This window comes from Hippoglossus stenolepis, chromosome 8, assembly GCF_022539355.2.
Source record: "Hippoglossus stenolepis isolate QCI-W04-F060 chromosome 8, HSTE1.2, whole genome shotgun sequence".
Lineage (NCBI taxonomy): Eukaryota > Metazoa > Chordata > Actinopteri > Pleuronectiformes > Pleuronectidae > Hippoglossus > Hippoglossus stenolepis.
Window position 1 is genome coordinate 12,296,443 of NC_061490.1, and position 25,760 is coordinate 12,322,202.

Sequence of the window (25,760 nt, forward strand, 5' to 3'; positions counted from 1 at the left end):
GGGGTTAAAAAAGCGTAAATAAAACAATCAAGCTACAATAAGACCTGGTTAATCTAATGTGCCTACTGTGCAAATGTTTGAAATCAATACAGCACAGCAGAAATCAAATACATGCATGCAAAGTGTAGACTAAGGTTGTGTAATTGAAAGACAATGGCAAAAGGAGTTATTGTAATCATGCATTAATGTTAATGGATGCTGAGGTTAGTACACTACATTAGGTACACTGTATAAGCAGGGGCTGAGTTAAGTGACATAAAGCATGAGAGTTCACAGAGGCCGTGTGTAAACAGATCTTCTTAATAATGTGTTGTGTGTGCGTGATGATGCAGAGCAGGAGCAAACAGATAAGAGCAGTGAGACACAGTGAGGGCAGACAGCAGCAGCAATCATATTGTCTGCACTGTATAATATCATGGAGCAGATACGGAGTGCTCCATTAACTCTGAATGAAAGACTGACTCACTGTTCCGGCACAGAGTTGTGGCTCCACGAGTAATAATGTGGAAACAGACGAGTCAACATCGAAATATGAAACGATGGTTGACCACAGTAAAATATGCTTCTCACAGAGAACCTGAGGAGAACACGTCCTCTGTGCTTTTAGCTAGACAAGTCAGTAAAATATATCTGAATAAAAACAGGCCAGTTGAGCCAATGACTCTTGTGCTGAGGAAAGAAATAATAATAATAATAAAAAATATAGCAAAAATTGGCTTATATCTAAACTTAAAAGTAGAGTCACAATTAGCTTATTATTTTAATGGATAACCACCTAATGTGAGAAGTTGTTGGAAATTATATTCTATTGACAGTGAAGTGAAAAATCTCCATAAACAACGGGTGGGGAATAAATTCTGATGATAATTATATTAATAATACATTTTATTTTATTGTTACGATGAGGGTGCAGTGGTTAGCTCGGAAACTCGCTGTGTGGGGTTTGCATGTTCTCCCCATGTCTGTTCAGGTTTACTCCGGATACTCCCCCCCACAGACCAGAGACCTGCAGGTTGGGCTTTGGTTAATTGGAGTTCTGAATGCGAGTATGAACGGTTGCTTGTCTCAGTATGTCAGCCCTGCCATACACTTAAATTCTCTAAGCTGTGTGCACCTCTGATTCACGATGTAGATTAATTAACTTGGTGTCTCTGCTGCTTATTTTATGTGCAACAGGAGTTTCACACTGCTTCAGCTGAGGAGTATTCTCGAGGGTTGGGTTTACTTGCATCACTTGCTCAAGTAACGCAAGTTAACACAAATTAACTTGCAGCCAAGCTCGCACAAGTAACACAACGCGATCAAATTGTCTTCATACGTGAGTGAACACACAGAGACCAAGCTACACTCAGCCCTTGATTATTTTGATACTACATAACAGCATTGTGACCTGTCCAGGTTGTTCCCCGCTCCACGCCCAATGTCAGCTGGGATTGGCTCCAGCTCCATGCGATCCCCAAAGAACGAGCGTTATAAAAAAAAGGATGGATGGATGGATGGATTATAGTATTGTAACAGAGTCAAAATAATGTTCTCTAGCCAATTTTAAGGGAAAAAGTAGGATGTGAAATATTAAACCGTCATTAACCTAAACGGATGTTCAGCATATATGGCCTGTTTCAGGGAGCAAAGCAGGAATGGAAAAACACATTTAATAAAAGACAGATATACCTGATGGCCTCTCATTCTCTGGAAGTGGCCGATGGTGTCGCTGATGGTATACACCCGCACGTGGCCCATGTGCAGTCGTCCCGATGGGTACGGGAACATGGAGAGGACGTAGAACTTCTTCTTGTTGGAAACCTGAGAACAACAACAGACGTTCAAAACACTGTGCAGAGGTATGAGATGACCTCACTCCATGTGGGAAGAGATCATGAAACTTTAATGCCGACTGAGAGACAGTGATAACAGAGAAGCAGCTCTTTTCTTCAATATCTCTTAGTCTCTTCTGAATGGGTCCTGTATAAAAGTGCATTAACCTGATGGCATCAGGAAAGGAATAATAACTCCTCACACACAGAGCCAGAGCCCTGACTGACTCCTGCTGTATTACCGTTATGAGCCTCTAACAGAGTCTGATTACACTGTCAGAATGTGAATGGTGGCAGTGCTGTTGATTATGGATGGTTTACAGTCGCACGCTGTTACCACGGCAGCACAGTAAGTACCGGTTACACCCAGCTATATACGTGATTACAGGAAACCCGAGTCATGAATTTTTCAATAAATTAATTAGGAGCGGGGCTGTCATGAATTCACTTAATCACTGTCAGCCTCTCACAGACAGACCATTAGGATTTATAATGAGCCTGATCTCCAGGTCTGAGATCAGCCACGGCGCCCGGGACGGTAATAGCTTGGATCATTTAGAAGGATGCTTATTAATCAATTAATCTTGAAAAGAGACTAAATGAGTTTTCAAATGTATAAATAATCAGATCTGTGCACATTGATAGATTTTGACTCACCAAAGTAAAACTACACTTAGCTTAGAATTGACCTGTGGAGCTTTGGTTGGAGGTCGTCAGCCTTAATTTTGACTCATGCGACAGCTCTTTTACAACATGACTGACAGCACAGAACTTAAGGTGAACACTCCTGTCCAGTCGAGTTCAGGTTTCTGAAAACCTACGAGGAGGAAGGATGTTGGTATGCATCAGGGAAGAACCCATAAAGTACTGGTACAAATTCAGATCAAAGGGTTTTCTTTCATTTATTCTAACATTGTGAAACGTTTTTCAGCATTTTCTTTGATTTCTCAGAGAATAATTCATGGGTCATGATGAAAAAAATTTATAATTTGGTGCAGATCCAAATAAAAGTCCAGATGTAGTGGATTTAAACCTGGTAAGGGGGCTTGTTGAGAAATTTTAGTAACACACTTTTTTTACATGCTTCAACATTTTACATTTCTATTTATTATAATTTTTTGTCTATATACATCTGTTCTTGGTTGGAGCAACTGTAAAAAATACCCAATTGCCCCTGGGATCGATATAGTACCCTGGTTTTAAATATGATCGTTGTTTTGATTCAATTTGGAATAAGACATTTACATTTTACACAGCAAACCTGCTTGTTCATATATTTTTATAACAACTTGCAAGTTTTTGATCTTGTGCATGAAGGTCTGTCTTAAGTCCTCAACACATGATTCCACAATCCAAAGAAATGTTTTATTCCCTGGCAGCAGAAATTTAGCTGCAAGCAGAACTGAAATGATTTGTCAAATTTATTGATTGACAAAAAATGAATCTACTAATCGTTTATTTTGTTGTTAGAAAGAAAAGATTTGTTGGTTGTATGCTTTTTTGCTGTTATGCTCCTGTAATGTCAATATATTTTGATTTTGAGACATCTGTAAACTTAATCTGGAGCTTCAGAAAGTTATTACTATTATTATTATTTATCAAATATTAATATTATTTTACTTTTAAACGGACCATGTGTGCGGTTTAGTTTTTGACAATAGCATATACACGTTTCTAAAACCAGGAGAGGATGTTCACATGCCCCTAACACTGAGCAGGGATTCTTCAAAAACCTGATCATAACTGGAACTCTGCTGCATCTCTATTTACCCTGATATCAACAAGCTTGACAAGGGCTTTCTTACCTCCTCCAGTGAGTCCTTCTGCCACTGGGCCATAATACGTGGGTGCCACCATTCTTCCACCCTGCGCCGGGTCTCTGTCCGATAGTCCTTCTCCCACACTCCTGTCTCACTGAACAGAGTGCGGCTGCTGGGGGACAAGAGGCGGGGTGCTGGACTCAGGAGAGGAGTCCTGATTCGGACACAGCGGGCTACAGCCACTGGATACAAAGCCAGTCTTCTCGCTGACACCTGCATGGTTCTGTCTCCTGAAACACAGACAGACATTTAATGAGGGCGGACAATGGGATAGTGTGATTGTAAGAAACTAATTCACTCTTTTTTATGTCACTTTAAACCACCAATATACTGATGGTCGGACAAAACAACTAATCTGAAAATAATTGTTCAGTGCAGCCAAACATTGATGAAGCAATGTAGGAAAAACGTTCAAATATTAGAGAGATTATATGTTAGATGTGATGATTCTTGTCAATACATGCCTCTATATATTCAAAATTTTGAATAGTTTTCTAAGAGAATAACCTGATCCTCCTTTCACAATAAAACTGCACTGAAATACTGTAATATATACATTGCTGAAATGAGTCAAATTGATACGACTTACAGAAACACTGAGCTTGTTTTGCAGAACAGTTAAAAACCCTCAAACTTCAGAGATACAGAAAACAACTCTGCAACATGAACTTCAGTCAATGCTCCAAGTAGAAAACAATGCTGCCGAGTACAAGGAAGATATGTTGGCAAGGTGGCATGAAGAAGTCCAAACATCTTATCCACAGAAAGGTGCGACCATGAGATCATAACAGTGGATGACCTTGAGACATAAAAGTGCAACAAAGCCATTTAACAGGCAGCACATCTGGATCCAGATGATTTGGATCTGAGTCCTAATCTTTTTTTTTCTCCCCCAGCTGCTGCTATTTTACACTCTGTGTTCTTTGCACCACGTCAGTCACACAGCAGCGTGAGTTTGTGAAATCAGAGGTTTATATGCTGCCTCACAGCCTGTTCTCATGACACCGCCCGCCTGCTCAGAGGGAGGATGACATTCATCAGCTGATTTTCACGCACTCAGACACTCAGTCATCTCTCTGCTTCTCATCTGCCCTGCACTTTGAAAATGTAGATTTTGCGTTACAGGATGTCAACCTGGTTAAAAGCTCAAATCGCAAGAATTTAATGTCCCTCAAGATTTTGTAATTACATGTAGGAAGAAACGATGAAAACAGAATTAATCAGATTAGTGCATAACAAATGACTGTTATTTGTAAAAAAAAATAATTTATGTAGGCTAACTTTAATGAGACTGCAGTTGGGTTTTGCTCTCATGTGGCCCGATGTTGGTCAGACAGTCAACTGCATGTCAGGAAAATGATATCTGACCTAAATTCGTCTTATTTACACACAGACACACACACAAGTACATAAACACAGTTGCCACGGTAACGTAAGAAATCTGTAAGTCTCTGCCTCCTTGGTAAAAGAGGACAATCACCGCTGATCTGACCCGTCAAGAGAACGTTTTCGCTGCCGCTACGCTTCTGAACATCAGGGAGCGAGAACTTTACAGCTGCTGAATAGAAGAAGTGATCATCTGCGTGGCCCGATGCCAGAGTCTGATATAAAGATGTAAATGAGGTAAACAAACATTATGATCCACGGAGAACCCGCTGAACAGGTTGTTCTATTTTCTATCACAGAAGCAGCTCAACCAGAAAGTGCAGAGGTGGGGACATGTAATTCTTCAGGAGAGTGGATTAAAAAAATATGTATTTTCATGAGCAGGTGAAAAAAGGCACGTTATGAAAGAGACTTTTAGCAACAAAAGTTTTCATTTAAATGTCTGGAGTGTGTAGGACCTCTACATCATTCACTAAGAATCTGAGCAGCCTGGAGGATTCACTGACCACAGAGGAGAAATGTTTGTGGTAAAACTGTGCACTCTTTCAAGGAGGAGTGTAAAACCAGTGAAAGGTTGTCTCCTCGCCTCCTCATCCTCCTCCTCTCCTGTCCACTTGTGTCGTCTCCTCATCCCCCTCCTCTCGTCACCCCTCCTTTCCTTTCCTCCTCTCCTCCTTTCCTCAACCCCCCATCCTCTCCTCTCCTCTCATCTCTCCTAGTCTCATCTCCTCTTCACCCATCCTCTCCTTTCCTCCTCGCCTCTCCTCTCCCCACATGCATTGTGGGAATGTTTTTTTTACTAAATTCTCTCGAGTATAACCTGAGCATCGCAGCAGCCACAACTCCCTCAGGCAGGCCGAGGCCCGGAGAGCCGAGCACTCAAGGGGGTGAGCATCTCCGGCGGTGTGACTGAGTGAGTGGGCTGAGGCGAGAGACTGAGAAAATGTTTCTATGGTGACTGGGCTCATCTGCCTGGGCGTCTCTTAGAGAGCGACTGTAAATTTCTGCAAACAGCTCGCTGACAAGAGGAGGAAAAGCTTCATCTTTTGGAGAAAATTATTTTCTTGGTACAAGTGTTCTTACTTTAATTCCTACTCTTCTTATAATCCGATATTTATGAAAATTTATAGAAATTTACAATTTAGTTTGTAAATAAGATTAAAAAAATTACTAATATATGTTTACCTTAATCGGGCAAAAGGTTTTGAAGTTTTATTTTGTGAAATAAAAATATACTTTCTACAAAGAAATTAACATATAAAAGTGTCTGAAAGAACAATATATTGAATTATTGAATTTATAAGTTATTCAAACTAATTATTCATATAATCATATTTTTGGTATGAGCAGAAATTGAGGCATAACATTGGTGCTGAAATAAAACAAAAAGTCCCACCAGAAATTGAATTATGCCCACATCATATTATACATTGATGAAACTGAAAATGAGTCTGTCATATGCAATTATATTATATTATTAGATTAGGGGTTTCTGTTGTTCTAATAGTGTGACTGAGTTTTACTGTTTGTCTCTTCCAGATCAAAATGTCCACATTACAAATAATCCTGTCAGAAATTTACAGTGAATAAAAAACTGGAGATGAAATGATGTCGGTAATGTTTTTTTACATTTTACAACCAGCGCTGAATCCATTAATGATCAAATCTATTGTCTGATTGGTCGATTAATCGTTGCAGCCTTATAGCTCTACTGTGTTTCTGTGTGAGAAGATGGCAGGTCGTTGACAAGCAGGACATCTTGTTTTCAGTCAAACACAGTGGTGAACAAACGTAAATGTAACGAGTTAAAGTCTTGACTTACACACATTCATGTGTCTTTAAAGTGAACCTGGTGTTGTTTAGCTGTCAGATGTAACCTCTGGTCTGTCCACACAGAAACAACCTGTCATCTGTTAGCGTCCGATAAAAACTTTTTGAAATCACCTTCTGTTTCACTTCCGGCTCCTGTGTTTCCGCGTTACTGTCCCAATCTCATAAAAGCGATAATCCGCAGGGAAACATTCAAGTTCATCTTTTAAATGCGCTGGAAACGACCTGTTTCCTCTCATCACGACTGCACCACAGGCGCCGCCATCTTGCTTTCAATAAACTTTATTAACACGACGTCGGTCGACAACGACAAACCCACGTGGTTTAAACAGGCTGCTTTGATATTCCTTCAATATTAGACGTAGTTACTTGATTCTAACGTTATTATTTCCATGTGTGCGTGTGTGCGTGTGTGCGAGTGTGCGTGTGTTTGTAGCTTATATGTCCATACTTATGAGGACATTCCACAACCTGGCAACCCCATCATAAATGTCTTATCATTTTATATTGTTAAAGTCTTAGTAGATCACTTACTAACATTCATAATGCTGTTTCTGCATCTAATGTCTTTATGGAGGTCACTTTTTCTCTTTAGATTTGATTGTATTTTTTAAGTATATCTTTCGGGTTGCACCATTAGGGCTCCTTAAAAAATCTTCCTCTCAGGAACCTAAAGACAAAAATCCCCCCTCCCTAAAACTGCTACAAATCATTGTAGATATCAATATTACTTTGCACTTTACATTCACATTTTCCAATCACTTACTTTTCTATTCATCTGTCTCATCAGTTCTGATCATGAATATCAAATATTCATTTATTTGAACACTTTAAAACACATTGTTTAAATGTATATCTACAATTTTCTAAATCACAAGCATTTATTATTTTCTATATGCTGAATGTTAATGACATTTATTTTGGATGGTTAACACAGTCTGGGATATGGCACTGGTCTGCAACAACCTTTACTTTTTTGCATTAATTTTATTAATTATTTTGTGCATTTGAAAAATAAAACTTCCCTCCCAGCACCTCACGGACAAAAATATCCCCTAAAAGTGTTATTGTTTTTATTTTTTATTTTCCAGGGTCAAATGTTGGCAAGTCAAAGTGAATCAACTCAAATATTAGTCCGTCACAAGAAGAATTACAAGAAAACATGAATAATCATGAGACAAATTTACTGCAGCTCTACAAGTATCTCAGGAGATTCTTTCATTCTACGTGATTTCCTAGAGAAGCACCGTGTCTTTGATGCTACCTCTCAGTGTAAAGTGATAGGTGACTGACAGAGCACCTCCACTCACTTCACCTTCATCACAGAGACATTGAGGAGGAAGATGGAGAGGGGGGGGCAGCGTCTCATCTTCAGTCTCTGTCTTTCTTCGACCTCTCCCTGTGGCTCTCACGTTTGATCTGGCAGAAGAAGTGAGGGAAGACAAGAAGAAGGGGGGTGGGGTGTTATTAGCAGGAGATCGAGACAGTTTCTCAGCCTGACGTCAGAGAGCTAAACTCTGATCTGGCCCTTCCGTCGTATATCAGTGCTAAATGGGCACCTCCGCCCAGGGCACCGCAGGATGTGGGGAGGAAGGAGGAATGGTTCAGGGAAATGGGTTTTTGACACAGTTGAGACTCTAACACTCCACACAAAGCCTGATGAATCAATGCGATTCTCATCTCCTTCTCAGTTCTGTATTTCATGGAGGACTGCAGGCGCTGGAGAACAATGTTTTATCATTTGTTCATAACGGAACCTTTTTTATGTTCCACTCTAAAATGTATTAATAAATACTCATACTAAACCAATGCAAATGATGGATGGAAAAAGTGGAGGGAGAATGAGGTGAGCTTAAGGTCACAAGTGCTTTTTTAATCTTTAGAAGTATTTGAAATCAACCAGATCTAAAGCACTGAAGCAATGTGACACATGTCAAAAATTTCAGATTTAAACTTTATACATTATACATATATCATACTTTGAAACAAAAGTGGAGTCAACTGATCTTCCCCCATCAACTCAATGAAAATATGCAAGTTTTTTTCAATTCAAATTTGGAATGTCTAGTTTTTATTTTCTAGTCTTTAAAACTGTAAACACAAGTTGTTGCAATTAATGTTCCTGTAACATTGTGGCACATAAGTGAGAGTCATAGGCATCATCATATAACAGGAGCAGATGGAGGCTCCATGTCCTCAGGGAGCGTCTGAGAGAACAAAGCCAGTTTATTGCTGGAAATGCGGAGAAACAAAAACACGAAAATAAAAGATGGAGCCACTTCTGTGAACGTCTCACCGTCTTTCCAGGTTCCAGCTTTGTCTCAGTGCTCCCTTTCTTTGTGTTTGACTCTAATTAACAGTTTTAAAATACGGCTTGGCTTCATTTCTCAGTTTGATGGCAAATTCTTTCATGTATTTTCAGTTTCATGAAAGTTGAGAGTTTTTTGGACCGCTGCATTTCCTCCGAGTCTCGGTTGCAAGCGGCTTCTGTAGTTTTTCAAACAAATCACTTGTGAGAGCAACCAATCATCCTCATTTTCCACCCACATCCGCCCCCCCGATCCCCCCATGACAAACAACCCATGGTAATCACCCCCTCTCTCCCTGTTTCGGAGGACGATTGCATTTCACCAGCAGAGAACCCGATGACAAACGATCACACAGAGCAGCAATGCATAAGGTAGGAAGCAGATGAGGGGAGTGGAAGTGGGGGAGGGAGTAGGGCTGACTTGTCTTCACCTGTCCAAGGTGACCTTTCGGGATCGGGCGCGTGATTCACAATCTACATCCGCCTCAATAAGCAGTGGGACCGTGGTGCCTTGGCGAAGCAATCTCGCACCATCTAGGCTTCCTGAGAACGGGCTGATAGGTTCTTCGCACGCCTCTGACCGAGCTTCAGAGAGCCTGATGGGTGTGATGTCATTTCCAGGGCCTATTTCAGGTTGACAGGCCTGTGCGTACCTCGCTTATCTGTGCTGGTGAAAGACAAAGGCCTGGGAAGGAAACATGGAGGAGATGAGGAGGTTTTTCGCTGGAACAAGACTTTACGGAATCTGTCAGCGGAATCCCTCTATACGCTGATCTCCCCTGCTCTAATATCCCCACACTGCTTCACGACACTCTCTCATTTATGATTTAAAAAATGACGATTCTCCAACGGACAGACTGTTCTACAAAACCACACATTTGTTATGTCTTCTCTCCCAGGATCCCCATGCAGCTACTTCACAATTACTGTTGCTAATTAGTGCAAAACTCCTCTGTGCTGCACGTCTCCGAGATGCACCCAGACCAGCTGTAAGCGTCGACCAGGTGGAAATCTGATTAAGATTCGAACACAACGAGTTTTAAATTGCCATCTTATGTCCTCCAGTCAAATTTCATGTCTTCATGAGCATTTTAATTGCTCTCAGTTAAAGGTTAACAATGAGAAAGAGAGGCAATCTTCACAGTGGAGTGCTTGGGAGTTATTAAATCAAATGATCAAACAATTTTACTGTTTAAATAATAAGCAGTGGTTAAAAGTAACAAAGTACATTTCTTCTCAAATATTGTACCACGGATGTGAATGTGCCTGCACTCAACCTGAGGATTTCCATTTTGTGTTATATTTTACATTTTTACTCCACTTCATTTCAAGGAGTGTGCACTGCATTTTAATTGGCCCTGAGGTGCAAATCACAAAACACGTTTTGTCAGCATTTCCTTCCTGTCAAGGAGACGGGCATTTGTCCAATCAGTGTGGAGCCTTGTTGATTGCAGGAACCTGCCTTCTCTGTGATTTTAAATTGTGATTTGCACTTCAGGGCCACCGTATTTGACAACCAGTTATGTAAGAGTAATCAACACACCATCAGTTCTGCTTCACATGGAGTCTTGAGAACATTAAACATAAAAGAGTCAAGTTACGTAATTATATTAGATATAATAAAAAAATAATCAAGATCTTTTCATTTTCATCGTATTGAATGTGACGCATATTTACTGATTAAAGCAGCCAGCAGTTAAAATTAATTGACCACAAAATACCAACTGACAAGAGAATTACGATGCTGCTTACATGTTAATGTAGTGTTACGATAACCCAGAGTACAACATTATTAATTATGAGTTTTTCCTTTTTTAAACACTGTAAATACTTAATTGGCATAGATAGATAGATGAATGGATGGATGGATGAATATATAACACAGGTTTTCCCCTTTCATTTTGACTCATCGGGTTCCTGCCTGAACTCAACAACGTTAACACTCTGGTCTACACCCACCTGCTGAGAAAAGGAGATTGGCTTCTAATTGGAGACTCCTCAAAGGAAAATCTTTATGGCTGTATAGACGTATTTATTCTTTATCCAATGATCACCGCTCTACAGCTCTGCCCAGTTTTTACAGTTTGTCTCCAGCACCAGCGATCTTGCTGCCCCTTTACGTGATCCTACACTGACTGGTGCTGCGTCTTCAGAAGGAAGAAACACTTATTTTGTGATAGACAGGACCTGAACATCAAACATGGTGATAACAATGACAATGATGTTATTGGTCTTATTTTATCAAATGTGTGTGTGTGTGTGTGTGTGTGTGTGTGTGTGTGTGTGTGTGTGTGTGTGTGTGTGTGTGTGTGTGTGTGTGTGTGTGTGTGTGTGTGCAATGCTCCCCTGCTTCTAGGGAAACCACTGTTTTGTTGCCGTGGTGATTAGCCCTGGCAGTGATTGGTGGTATGACAGGATTGCAGGAGACAGATGGGGGGATTCATCAGACTGAGCTGTAAAAGCTTGAACGTTGAGGCTGCGAGGATGCCTGTTCCCAATCCTCAACTTCTAATGAAGTCAGTTTTCTGTGAGACTGTTGCTGACTGATCCAGCAAAGACACGCTGGCGAAGGCCAGGAGCCACTAACAGGTCCTCCTCCTCTTCGGTTTCCTGAATAAAGAGCCACACTTCGAGAAAATGAATGTTTCATACGTTCTCCTTCGGCACAAGAGACTTTTATCTTAGTCCCATTTGCATTTTTGTCACCAAAGCAATTTACATTTTTATAGCATAATTAATGAACAAGAAAGTCATTTACATTTCCTTGCTCTGCACACCAGTACATTGTCTAGAGAGCATATCTGATGCGGAGGGACCAGCATCGGGAAATGTGTGGGAGTATTTGCGAGCGCCAGAGAGATGTCTGAGTGTGAGAGAGAACCAAATAACTACATGATTGTTTTGAAGCAAGAAGGTTGTGGAGAATTCACTGTCGTAATTAAACGGAGAAAAGAGGCCCGGGGGCTTTCAGGTGCAAATTGAGGCCAAAGACTCTTTCTGTTCAGCGGACCCTCACATCAAATACACGGAGGCAGGCCTCCAGAGCAAATTATACCATTTAAACAGCACAGAAGAAAACAATTCATGGCCATTCATACAGTAAATCCTGGTCGGCGAAGATGAAAGAGAATAATTCATCACCATTTCGCCTCCGGTCAATGACCCAATTCTGTCAATAGCTTATTATCTTTTCTGATGCATTATATATACTTTGTTAGGGAGAGTACACTGGCAAAAAGCATAATAATGTCTTCATTAAAAACCACATCACACTTGATCAGAGGCATGATACATGGAAAGTTAAGTGATTGGGGAAAGGGGCTGATATCTGTTTTTTTACGAGAAGGGGAAAGCCTCTGCAGGAGGGTGGATAGAACACGAGCATGTCAAATAAAAATGAATATAATGACACTACAGCTTTGTGGAGCCTTAAGTGTCTCCATTGTGTTATAAAAAGGTCAGAGACATCTTGATTTGGGATTTTAAATCTCAAGTTTGGGCTTTTGTTGCATTATATTGAGAAATGCATCTATTTACAAGTTTTTGTATGTATGTGAAGATGGTCAACGCGTCTTCACTTCCTGCCACTATCCAGAAAGGAAACCAAAATATTAGGATTACGAATGCTAACATCTTGCGCATTTGGAGCATAAGCTGCGCAGTAACTATCAGGGGGTGGAGCTGCGGTATCAAGGACCCTGTTTTTATAGCATCAAATATCCAATTATTATGACCTATACTGCAGCTAACCACCAGGTGGCAATCAAGACACTTTGGCTTCAATTTTAGGGTGCAACCAAGTCGTCCATCTTTATTAACAGTCTATGGAACCACCCCATAGTCCACATCTGCACCAAACTTGAATGCCTTTTTCTCAGGTCCGAGCCCCATCACTCCATTAGGATTGTTGGAAATTGGTTCATCAGTTTTTTCGTAATCATGGTAAGAAATAACCAACAAACAAACAAAGCAAAAAACAGACACAGGTTTACACACAACTTGTTCCTAGCCTTAAGTGAAACATACAATAGAAGACAGAGGTGGGTGGGGAGTGTACAGTAGTAGATTGAATTATGGTTGAGCAAAGGCATGTATGAAATAAGCAGAAAATATTGCAAACATGTCTGTGTGTCACTGAAGACAATCCTATCAAGGTGATGAAGGTCAGCCTGTTATGTGTCTATCATCACAATCTATGCAGTTCAACTCTGAGATACATTCATGTATCTTATAGGACACAGTGTTGCCTCTGTGCTAAGCGAGATTTGGGCCAACCACAGCTCACATTTGACCGCAGCTCGAAAAAGGCGCCTCGCCAAAAACTGACCAGATGTTCAGCCACCAAAGTCCTCATGTTCAAACTTTCGATAGAACTCCCCAAAATTGAGATTAGCTGCAGTTGTGTCCCCAGCTGTAGTTCTGATCAGATTTTCTGTTTGTGATAAAAGTGCGGGATCCAAAAAACAAATAGCGTAGCGGAGGCGGGGAGGTGGGAGTGACTGTGTCCTCTTCAGCAGCAGATACAGCAGCCAGGTGACACATGCTGCTGTGTACAAAACCCCTGCTGCTCCACTACAGCGGAGGCACATGTTTATTGATGTGTCTGGCTGCCCCTGAGCGCACAACAACATGGCCGAGAGCAACAACCACCAACTTACACACAGCTCTCGGAGCAGACAACAGATGAATAAATAAAGCAAATGGGTCATGGACGGTAGGACTCTCTGTGGTGCTTTCATATATAGAAACTTACAAGATATGACTTTTTATCATCTGCAACAGGCGGCTTGTGATGTTGCTGTTTAAACGACTGAGACCAAACCTGATGCTAAACAACTCAGCGAGAGAAATTGATGCGGCCGCTGTTGTAAGATCGATCCCCGCTGGAAAAGCTGTGTCTGTGAGAAGCTGCTACACCGGGAGAAAAACTCAACTGTAAATATAGCAATGTGAACTTTCTGATTTGAACCCTGAGTGTGCTGAATCGCAACTGTGTTTCAGAATAACCGCTAAAACACAAACCTCACGCAGTCTTTTCTCTCTTGTTTAGTATCTGGTCGTGCAAGCAGTGCACAGAGCAGATGATTTTATGACTGAGTAGAAAAGATACATTAGAGACGAGATGGATTTTTCAATGGGAGTATTTTGTATGAACTGTGTCCTTGCACTCTTACATCTGTGCAGATTGAGCACAGAAAAACTGAGAGTGTGACAAAACCAGGTTCTTGATATTAATGTTTTGTTGCTGAATGAAGGGAAATTCTCTCAAATGACCACACTTTCACTTTATTTTTCCAAAGCGTTGCATTTTGACACTCCTGCCTTATATTTTACATCATTTTCATACACATAGGAGCATTGGTTTCGATTTTTGCCTTTACCTCATCCCACCTGCCGCTGTGCTCTTGAGCAAAGCGTTTTTAAGTCCCCGTTGCTCAGCGGGACTGATTATTCAGTGGCCGTGGTTTGTGCTCGACTCAGTGAATGTACTCTGATTAGGTTCGGGAGTTAATCTTTCCTGCATGGCACACAGATTAACTTCTTATCTTTTAGCTCAGTCGCTCTGATGAAACAACGGTCTAATTTATTGGTGCAACCTCGTTGGCTACTCTCTGTCACCTGAAATCCCACCGTGTTTCTCGGCTTAGTGGCCTTCACAGTCACCAGAGCTCCACATATTCAAATGCAGTCCCTGAGCACTTTATTAGGAACACCTACTACTCGTGTGTAAGGCCCTTCTTTGCTTCACTTCTTCATATCTGAGTTACCACAACATTTCTCTGACTTCCTGCTCCACATTGACCCTTGTTGCATCGCATCATTTCTGCAGATTCATCAGATGCACATTCATGCTGCTAATCCCCTGTTCTACCACATCTCAAAGTGGAATCGGATCTGGTTCCTGGCGGAGGCCTCATGAAACCAGTTTGTGAAGTGAAACATTATCCTGCTGGAAGTATCCACTAGAAGATGGTTAAAAGACACGGACATGTTCAGCAACAATGCTCAGATAGTCTGTGGTGTTTGGAACATGATCGATTGGTATTTAGGGGCCTAAAATATGCCAAGAAAACATTCCCCACTCACTCATAGATCAGCACCACCACCACCAGTCTGGACTGCTGACACAAGGCAGGTTGGGTCCATGGTTTCTTTTGTCGCCAAATACTGACTCCACCATCTGCAGCCTCAGCCGAAATCTAGATTCGACAGGCTGCATCTGTTTCCGAGTCTTCAACTGCCCAGTTTTCATGAGTGAGTGTGTCCAGTGCAGCCTCAAATTTTTGTTTCTTGGCAGACAGGAATGGAACCTGACGTAGTCTTCTGCTGTCGTAGACCATCATCTGTGTGAGCCACTGCCAGAGAGGACTGTAAAATACCATATAGAAAAAAGTACCTATGCACTCGTTTCAGGACACTCAAACATGTCATCATCTGGAGAAAAGTTGTTCGGCCAATTTTGTTGGTTTTATTTTTGATCTCTGTGTTATCTCACCAATTGTTGCCTGTCTGTATACAGTTTTTACTTGTCATTTATGTTGTTGTTCTTTCCATGTGCAAAGTTCCTTTGTTTGTGTCTGTGGATGTGCGTCTGTATTATTAAACATATGTCTATTTGATATTTTCCCGGTGCAGATAAAAACTATCATCTTAAAACCATGAATGTCTGTACAAACCTCTGCAGCAATCCATCCAATAGATTTTAAAATATTTCAAAGTGGTGGACTGACCGGCTGAGTGGTTATTTAATTTAGCAGTAAACATCACAATGATATAAGTTTCTCATGAAAAGTTTGATGAGTGATCCATGTTGCCCTCCAGAGTTATTCAATTATTGATCAATGTTACTATAGTTCTAATGAGCAGTATATTGGTTATTTTTGTCAGCACCATTGACTCTGACTTCTCTAATCAAACAAAATAGATAATAATAAATTAGATTCACAGTTTCCCTGACAGATCTTTATTGATGGCCGTTCACAGAAGGTTTTTAAACAGCATCTATGGTTCATAGTTTTTGTAAAAACTGTGCAAAAATATGCACATTTAAAAAATACATCTTGGGAGGCTTTCTCTCGAATGTCTGGACTGAAGTTTCTGAGGGGTCTGACATTATGAATTCTTGATTTATGTCAAGTGGTGGCTCTGACTCAATGGTTTGGTCAGGTTGGTGCCACAAGTTGATCTGGACAGCGTGCCACTGCCACATGTCTCATCCTGGGAGACAGATGAGAGCTCAGCCTGTGGATCTAATCAGACAGACATGAAGGATTTTTTTTTTTTAACCTGGACTGTTGAATGAAGGAGGTATAGCCTACTGTATGTGGAGCTCTTTTGTCCCTGCATGCGCACTGGAGGGTCTCTCCTCACCGCCCATGTGTTCGGAGCTCAGCTCACACCTGAAGAGACAGAGGAGCTGGGAGCTGTGATGAAGAGGCTCTGCGCACGGAGCTGCTCAGCCTGCCTCTCTCCTGGAAAAGCCACAACACGCCACGTTTATTTATTTGGAGACCAAGTCAGGAGGAGAGCCTCCAGCGGGAGGGGGGCTGGGATGCGCGCATGCATGTGACAAGCTTTCCACCTTTTCAGTCGGGCTGGGTTGTGAATCTCTCCATCGGGAGCTGCAGCTTTTTAAAAGCCACCGGAGTGAGTGGCATCTCCAAGCATTGCGCGCCTCGTCCGTCCGTCCGTCGCCCGCGGATCGTCTCAGAGACCATGCGAGGAGGAGAGACGCGCCCTGTGCCATGCTGAACAACTCCCCGACCCTGCTGCTGGCTCTGACCGCGGTGGCCGGACTCCTCCAGCGATGCCAGGGCTGGAGCGACGAGGACCTGCTCCTGCCGCCCATCAACTCCTCCAACAGGTTCATGGCCAACCTGGAGGTGGACGTGCGCTTCTCCAAGAGGAGCGTGGAGGAGAGCGACGCCTCGCCCGACTCCGCCGCCGCCGCCGCCGCCTCGTCCCCGCTGCAGAGCCTGTCCCAGTGCAACGTGAGCGTCCAGCGGCTGCTGCCCACCTCGCTGGTGGCCCGCTGGGACAGCAGCTTCGGCTTCCAGTGTGACGTGCTCCTCTACACCACCAACAACCACGGCAGGGCGTTCTTCTCCGCCTCCTTCAACAGGGCCATCTCGCCCGTCGTCGTCGAGCACCTCGGGGTCACCGGGGGTCAGCAGGAGCTGCGGCTGTGCGTGGGCTGCGGGATGTCCCGGTACCGGCGGTTCGGTCAGGGCCGGACGCGGGGCCAGCAGAGCGGGGACCAGGTCGCCTTCTGCTGCGTGGATTTCAGCCTCGACGAGCTGAAGGGGGACAAAAGTTGGAGGCTGAACAGAAAACCCATCGAGTCCACACTTGTGGCTTGTTTCATGACTCTGGTGATCATCGTGTGGAGTGTTGCTGCTCTCATATGGCCGGTGCCCATCATTGCAGGATTTCTGCCCAATGGCATGGAGCAGAGGAGACCCAGATAATTGAAATGATCTTTATATTGATTATAGCCTGTGCTGCCTATACTCTAATTGTAGCCATTCAACTCTTCACACTTTTGGAGGGTTCTGGGAACTTTTTTGATGAGATGCTTTCTTGTGGGTATTCTTTACTAAACCTCCTCCTCTTTAGGACAACCAAGGTAATGTATGAAGACTTACACTAGCCAATAGTAATCTATACCGGGACCAATACCAACGTGTTTTGTATACCCTTGTAGGCCTTCCTATAGATTATGTCAGCCGTGCAAACTTTTTCTTCTTAAACTGTGTTTGTATAGTTTTTAATCTTTCTAGAAAAGTTTTTGCCTTATGCCATGTGAAGGACTTTTGCACTGAAAACCGAACTCTACCATGTGCCGTCACATACAGTACTATATATAATATATATTCAACCTATAGTCATGTTCAGAGTAAGTGTGATAGTTTTTATTTCCAATACATTATGAAACATCGATGTTGTTTCTGACTGACATAGACAGAGGTTCAAGATTTATATTGTTAGATTTCTAATGTTCAAGTTCAGTTGTGCTTATTTGTAGGCTATTCATGTTTAAATGAAAATAAAATTGATTATAGGCTATAATTCAGATTCTCTCTGACCTGTTTTGTCTGTAGCCTAAATCAATTCACTTCTCACTGATTACAGGGGAAGGTCACGTTTGAGCCCATAATGCAATGCTTGTCTAAAGGAAACTGATTTTGACATGAGACGCACCTTTAAGTTATGACCATAGGAAAACTGGGCAAAATCAATAATGGTAATAATTATAATAATTCACAAATTACCTCAATTTGTAAGGTTAATATATGGAAATATTGTCAGTTAACTTTACTTTGATAACTGAGTGTTACTTTATGGCTGAACAATGAGCAGCATCTTCTTGTTAATGCTGGTTCAGGTGGTTGTAAAATCTTTATACACTGTTGTTTAATGTAAAACCATTCATAAAAGCTTATACTTTGAATTTTAAAAATCTGTATTTGAGTCATTGAGTTCATCTCTGGTTTCCATCCCCTCATTTTAATGGACAGTGTAAAGTACTGAAGCTTCAGACAATCACTCGCCATCTGTAATGTAAATGCTTGTTTTATCACTCAAACAGGAACGATTTCCTTATACAACTATTTCTTTGCCGTTCAAGGTTTGACCACACACAACCTGCCCTCACGTTAAAGTGGGAGAACTGGTAGGCCACAGCAGTGTAAATACAAGATACAGGGACCAGAGCAGACAAGCCAGAGACTTTATCAGCCTGATCTGACAACAACACTACTGAGCTGACGGATTTGTGACGGTGACAAACTCTGAGTGAAACTTTCACATTAATATTGGGGGCACAAAGCAGTCAGAGATGTTTATCTGGTAAAAAAAACAGATTAGTAAGCAGGTCACCGATCATGGAGAAAATAACAGGCTATATCATCCGTAACATTAAAACAGATTAATGCTTCAGTGCTTCGGTGTTACGGCTGATCGGTGTATTTCTTTAAGTTTTTTATTTAGTTTTTTGCATTTTACACAGACAAGTCAACCAGACAGAAGATTGACTGAGAGATAGAGGGGGGAAAAGTGAATATCAACATATCATACATGTAAACGCTGCTTGTTGTGCAGAGTACTCACACGTGCTGTGTGTTAGATCTCAAACACTAAAACACGGTTCATGAATAAGCTGAAAGAGTCAGTCAGTCCTCCCTGGCCTCACCCAAATGAGGAAAGGGCCTGAATAGATTTTTTTAGTGGAACTGGTTCTCAAAACTCTTGGTGTTTTCCTCTGTATGAGCGAGACCATATCAGCCATCCAATTCATGAGAGGAAAAGGTGATTATTCCTGTCCCTCAGAATGAGTCTTTTGGCAGTGATCATCCCGAGCGTATAGAAGTTACTCAAGTCTCGTCAGATTATTTTTATAGCAGGTTGAAAACAACAGGAAATGAGCCAAAGTGCTTTACAAACATGGCAAAGGTGAATACAAGTGTGGACAAAAAGAAAGTAAAACCAATGTTGTGAGAGGAAGATGCAACAAAGGAAACACAGAATAAACGTAATTGAGATAATAAGAGAGACAGCAGCAGAATCATGAGACAGAATCAGGGTGAATTGTGGGACAGGAGACTATTCCAGAGCTACATAAAATAATGCATTATGTCTATAGTGGAAATTATTCAACTGTGAGTTCATGACAAGAACGTATTATATAATAGGCCTAAATCTGCTATTTGCAATATTACTGCTTTGTTTAGAGATGAGAATCCATTTTAGTTCAGTGTTAAGGTTCAAAGAAAGCAGTCATATTACAGATGTCGCAGATTTAGGACTATTATATAAAAAGGTTTCAACATGACTCACACCTGAATAATTTACAGTATAGAAATAAAACCCTTATTTCCTTTCTAATAGAGAATTGGGCCTATATACACGGATCAAAATGAAAACACGTGAATTAGTCAGTGTTGTGGTAAAATCTCTAAAAGGAGAAAACAACGTTTTATTTATATATAAATTGTTTATGTGGGAGCTCATTTTAGAACCTTATATAATCATGTCATAAACTAAATCTGCTATGTGTAATATGACAATTTAATTTGAACGTTGAGCACTGAACAAACAAATAATTACCAACTCTACAGGACTATATTTATAATTATAATTGTAATTATTATTATAAGTTGTTATAATGGTAGTGGTAGTAGAAGTAGTTTTTTTTTTTTATTACAGTTAGTTTAAATATTCGAACTGTATTTATTATGGCTGTTGTCTTTTTCTTTTCTTTTTTTTTAAGCATTAATGAACTCTGTACCTGTCAAAATGGCCGACGTGGCCACGCCTTGACATAAACTGGTATTTTAACACTACCTCCGGGCTGCTGACACACACACTCACACACACATTCACACATTCACACATTAGGAAGTGGAGTTCCGTTGTCTGCGTCCCGACGACTTGCGGCCTGATCTCTGCGCCACAGAACCACAGGAAAATGATGCGCACTCTGGGCAAGAGGCGCTGACAATGTGCGCTGATTTCCCCGCAGGATCCTCAGACTTGTAGAGTTTTACCGTGGGACAGGCAGCATGTCCTCTCCCACGACCACAGTGGGTCTGCTCCTTCTCCTCCTCACAGGCATCGTCTCCACTGCGTCAGGTAGGTCTCAGCTTCATTATTAACCAGTGGAGCAGATATAGGGTGGAAGCTGCTGTTTGAATTCCGCTGTTCAGAACAATAACGGTGTTGATCAATAATTGATTATCCCTCAGATTAAAGGTATAACTCTGGAGGGAAACATGGATCACTTGTCAAACTTGTTAAGAGAAACTTGTGTCATTGTGCTGTTTACTGCTGATGTGGTTTCTGAGTTCAATGAGTAGCCAAGATCAGGTTAAGAATGAAGCAGTGTCCTGTCTGTGGGGAGATGTTTTTGTGTTGTTCTTGTGAGTGACTGGCCTGTGTTCTCTTGTTTGACCAACAAAATCCAACAATCCTTCACCAACCGAAAGCGCCGCCGAGCCAATCTGACGTGTCACAGGGTCAGATGACAGGTTGTTGTCCCCTCCAGGAGCATATATATACAGATGAATATAGAAGGAGCACAGGGAAGCAGGACATGACAGTTGATTCAGGCAGCAGCATTAGCAGCTGTAGTGTGCTAACATGTCTCTGTTTGCTCAGCACGGGTCTGGTTAGTCACAGAAGGAGCGGAGCCAAACTGTCCAGCCCATCTTTCAGCTGGTTTAGTCATACTGACTAAAAGCAAACTAGAATAGCACTCAGAAGAGCACGTACCTCAGCCAGGGCCTAACAGTCTCCAAAGATCCAGTCAAGCTGCCCCACATCTGACACCCTATACCCTTAACCTGCCAGGTTTCTTTCATCTAGATTGAGTTGTCCCCAGGGAAATTGGTGAAAATGTCAAAATGTTAGATGAATGTTAGAGAAGTTAGAAAAAAAAGTCCAAGATCCGCACCAAAATTTTGTTCTTCCCTGACCCATATCACATCTTTCCACCAAATTTCATGTAATCCGTCCAGCAGTTTTTGTGTAATCCTGCTGAAAAACAAACAGATGAAAACATATCCTGCTGGGCGGAGGTAGAGTAAATATATCTTTATCTGGTTTTCTGCTGGACCAAAGTGATGATTTTATTGTGACGTTTCCTAACTTTATTCAGGGATGGACATCTACTGTTTTAATCACTTTTTTTTATGTCAATCAAATGTCTTTTATCCAGGGGTCCAAAAACTGACCATCACCCCTGACAAAGGCACCACCTTCAACATCACCAGTACCCAGGTCAAAGGTTGTCAGGTGTGCACAGGGGCAGGACGCTCCCGGAGATGTGATGCATCTCTGCTGTTAAAAGACAACACTCCTGTGTCAGTGGAGTTTGAGTGCCCCAGACCTCAAGATGCTTTCAAGGTCGAAATTAGCCGCAATATAGGTAAGAGCGCTGACGTCTCTCTGAAGGAATGTAAAAGGTGTTATTTGAAATGTTATCTCATAAAGTAATCAAGACTGTCTTGCTGGATTTACTTACTCTAAAACTTTCTTCAGAATGTACTACAAAGTCTTGCACTGGCCACATCATCCAGGCCGACTTCGGCTCACTTCCTCTGCTGGATTTTAACCGCAAATTCACTTGGAACCTGAAGGCAGCGGCGCCAAAAGCGTTCAAAATAGACTTCAGCGGCACAGGTCTGAGACAGATTAATCCGTCCGAGAGCTGTCCGGACAGACTCAGCTACACCCTCCAGGCCCTGCAGACTACAGGGAGCGTGGCCGTAGGGAAATACTGCAGAGCGGGCGCTATCAGCAGCGCTCAGATACTGATTCTGGGCAGCTTTTCTCTGGAGGTCCCGGGAGGGCAGAAGCCGCAAAACAGCCAGTTTGACGTGTCTGTCGGGGAGGAAATCAAATGTGAGTTGGTTTAAAAACAGCTTCTCTTGTGTGTCTTTCAATTGTTTTATTTGACAGTTTAATTTCCTCGTTTCTCTCCCAGCCCTCGCCAAAATTACTCTGACGTTACCAAAAGGGACCTCGTCCTCTGTGCTGCTCTCTCCAAACTACCCGGACAGCTTTCCTGACGACGATTTGATGGAGTGGTACTTTCACGTTCCGGACCAACACAAGACGGCCGTAAGGTTCTTTAACCTCACACAGCCCAGTTGTCTGAAGAAGGAGACGGCGGTGGAGTATCACAGCAAAGGGAGAGCAGCGCTGGTGCGGAGTCTGAACGATCCCCACGAACAGAGGTCGGGGGACTTCTCCATGACGCTGAGGAACTGTGAGATGGAAAGAAGACGAGCTTATTCTCCTGGACTCAGCGTAAAAGTCCAGGTGTCCACTTCAAGTGCAAGATCATCAGGTTTGTACCTCATCTGTAGTTTATCGTGTTGTTTAGCTTTGGGATCATGGGTGGTTTTGTTGTAACCTTCTAAATGTTGGCCCTTTGACATGGTTTGTTACAGTGATCAGAGAGAGCTTGAGCCAGAGAAATATCCAGATGTTTGGGTTGACGAATTTTCCTTATAGACATACTGCAACTTTAAAACTGACAGAAACTTAATTTTAAATTCTAAACTCTTCACCCTGTAAACTCTCTTGACCACGATCTCTTACCAGCCACAGCAGACCGATGTATCCAAACTAAACAAACCCCCCTCCCCAAAAGATCAATTAACATTTAAAAGCCATCATACACGATCTGCCGCACAAACAGACAGTAGTGCACACGAGGTTTATAAAAACAGATAAACTCGTAGGAGTTGTTGAGACAAAGTGGATCTAAAAGGAGAGTAATTGTTGGACTTGGATTCATCAGGTGGCTTTGACACTAGCGTATGAGTAGGTTGAATCTCAACTATATAAGGGGATAATATGTCAGTGTTGTGCCCACTGCTTAAACTGGGCTTATGACTTATTTTTTACTAGCTGGTGGAGTCCCAAAATGATCAAATATTGCTGCTTTGAAGTATTATTGTTACTTCAGTACTGTACTTCCAGTATTAATTGACACCAGTTTGCTCGGTCAAACATAAGAAGTTTTCAAACTCCAGAATATGTGCGGACATTTTTCAGAGTTTGCCTTTCACACCAAGAACGCTGCAGGAGATTGTTCAGGTCACATACCCAACAACAGGAAAATGTCTGGAACATTCAGACGAGGGTCGGTCTGGGTAGAGCAGCAGGAGGCAGGACATGACGTATAAATTCCACTGCAGAAATCACTTGTTTTGATTTACAGCACATCAGCTCTGGCGTTGGCCCTTATCAAATCTCAAATCCTGTTGACATCTTCGTCTGTGACTTCTGTGTGAATGGTATTTTCCTGTTGTTTTCTCACTTGGGCTCACTCGGACATTCTCCGGACATTTTACCAGAGCGCTGGCAGAAAAATTGTCTGGAGCAGCTGACTTGGACGTTTGTGTTCTCACATACAGAAAGTCTGGAAGATTTCAGGAAACTGTCAGGAGCTGGGTGCACATCTGAAAGCAGTTATGTTGACAAGCTACTGTAGCCTGGTGTTTAATCTTAAATTCTATGAGCTGGTCTGGTCAGCGCCAGATTATTTATTTCATAAAGACTTGGAATAAAGAAAAGGAAGCAAATCTCAACTTTGTTAAAGCTAAATGAAAATGTTTGTTTGATTTCCCAGTTTATAAATGAAGGCAGTTTTGTCTTTAGCTGACCTTGAGCAGCACAGAGTTGCTCTGTGTAGCTGGAGGTTTTACCGAGAATGATGTCTCCTCTGCGTGTTGTAGCAGGCATTTTTTTTCTTTCTGTTTTCTGATCATGTTTCAACACAGTTGCTGTTTGGTTAGTCAGGGGTGTTACAGCGTTTTTACCCTTTTTGTCTATGACGCATGATGAGTACTGACGTAGAGAGTGGGCCTCGTGATCTGTATCTGAGTAATCGGGTGGTCTTAGGGGAGCTCTTAGATTGCCTCACTAGTGCTGAGTCATGATTGACTGTGACGGCGGCACATCACCGGGCTTCACTTCCTTCAGGAATCCTGTCCTGCTCCAATCTGTCAAATCGAAATTCAAATTCCAGGTCGCTGTTGTTGCGATGACTAATGATTTCTCACATATCCTCTGTGCTGTTTTCTCTGTAGTGTTGTGCAAAGTGGACCTGAGCAAAGCGGAGGGCCTCGTTCTTTACATCAAGAAGCTGAGGCCGACTTCTGCCTGTGAGATGAAAATCAACTCTGTGACCAAAGAGAACATCACGGTCACTTCAAACAGTGAGCTGTCGTTCCAGGGCTGCACCCCCGAGGACGTAGAGGTCACCGCCATGAAAGTTATTGGTAAATCCAGATATGAGGGTCAAACAGGGGATTCCCTGGAAATAGAAGATACATTTTTAAAATGATCTATACTGGGATAAATTGTTCATATCATAACGATTTAATTCTATTCTACATCTATTTGTATGGTATCAAAATGACTTTAAAAAGTGTGATTTTCAAATTATTCTCAATGCTGTTAAAAAAAAAAAAGGTATATTTCTACTTTGGTAAAATGGACTTTATTTAGCATCACAGACTTCATTCTGTGACTGACATATATACATAGACTGTATATAAAGAGGGACCACACGTCTCTAACTCCTCCCAAAATCCATAAGTGAAGCTAAAGTAACCCAGATACGAACACTACCATCTTGTGTGTTTGGAGCGTGATGTGCGAGTGAAGTCTTGTGGATGCACGCGCTCGACCAATCACGAGTCAGTCTCAGCCATCAATCATGATGTTTTACCCCATTTTGATTAGTCATCACATAACTAATCAAAACCAAACCAAAACCAAAAACTGACTGAGCAAACATCAGTGTGATAAGAACAACCTAAAATGAGAGATACCATATATGACAAAATTGAGCTGTGTTTTTTGAGCTGTAAACTAAATTATGTGACTGTTCTTTGATGAAGTACATGAATGCAGGATTTAAAGGCAAGTTTTAAAGTTTATTACCAAATCTATAAATAAAACCTCTACATTTATGGCTCGAACATGGCTCATAGCACCACCTGGTGTTTCAAACCGTCTTGGACCTTGCACGGCCATGTTGATGGAGAGTCAACCATTTGTGTTGTTTCTGTATCATCACATCTACAT

At 41.9% G+C, this 25,760-nt stretch overlaps 3 protein-coding genes across 5 annotated transcripts in view; 2 read left to right on the plus strand and 1 right to left on the minus strand.

Moving 5' to 3' along the window:
- Window positions 1-7,137, minus strand: part of lars2 (leucyl-tRNA synthetase 2, mitochondrial) — a 34,157-nt gene extending 27,020 nt beyond the window's left edge. The window contains exons 1-3 of one of the 3 annotated variants that reach the window (XM_035164265.1): window positions 6,965-7,137; window positions 3,620-3,864; window positions 1,672-1,803 (exon numbers count right to left, since the gene is read on the minus strand). In XM_035164265.1, the coding sequence (XP_035020156.1) occupies window positions 1,672-1,803; window positions 3,620-3,853 (366 nt within the window). In that variant the 5' untranslated portion in view covers window positions 3,854-3,864; window positions 6,965-7,137. Of the gene's footprint in view, window positions 1-1,671; window positions 1,804-3,619; window positions 3,865-6,842 lie in introns of all 3 variants that reach the window. The other 2 variants (XM_035164266.1, XM_035164268.1) reach the window with 2 other exon arrangements.
- A 9,255-nt stretch (window positions 7,138-16,392) lies between these two features.
- On the plus strand, window positions 16,393-18,618 carry LOC118113284 (transmembrane protein 158). Its single transcript, XM_035162821.1, has one exon. The coding sequence runs from the start codon at window positions 16,904-16,906 to the stop codon at window positions 17,624-17,626; it is 723 nt and encodes a 240-aa protein (XP_035018712.1). The 5' UTR covers window positions 16,393-16,903; the 3' UTR covers window positions 17,627-18,618.
- A 1,834-nt stretch (window positions 18,619-20,452) lies between these two features.
- Window positions 20,453-25,760, plus strand: part of LOC118113690 (CUB domain-containing protein 1) — an 8,086-nt gene continuing 2,778 nt past the window's right edge. The window contains exons 1-5 of the mRNA XM_035163626.2: window positions 20,453-20,789; window positions 21,874-22,083; window positions 22,197-22,559; window positions 22,642-23,007; window positions 24,758-24,949. Coding sequence (XP_035019517.1) covers window positions 20,720-20,789; window positions 21,874-22,083; window positions 22,197-22,559; window positions 22,642-23,007; window positions 24,758-24,949 — 1,201 coding nt within the window. The 5' untranslated portion in view covers window positions 20,453-20,719. The remainder of the gene's footprint in view (window positions 20,790-21,873; window positions 22,084-22,196; window positions 22,560-22,641; window positions 23,008-24,757; window positions 24,950-25,760) is intronic.

What these genes read in the sequence shown, in the direction of transcription:
- LOC118113284 (XM_035162821.1), top strand. Translation starts at nt 16,904, where the DNA reads ATGCTGAACAACTCCCCGACCCTGCTGCTGGCTCTGACCGCGGTGGCC.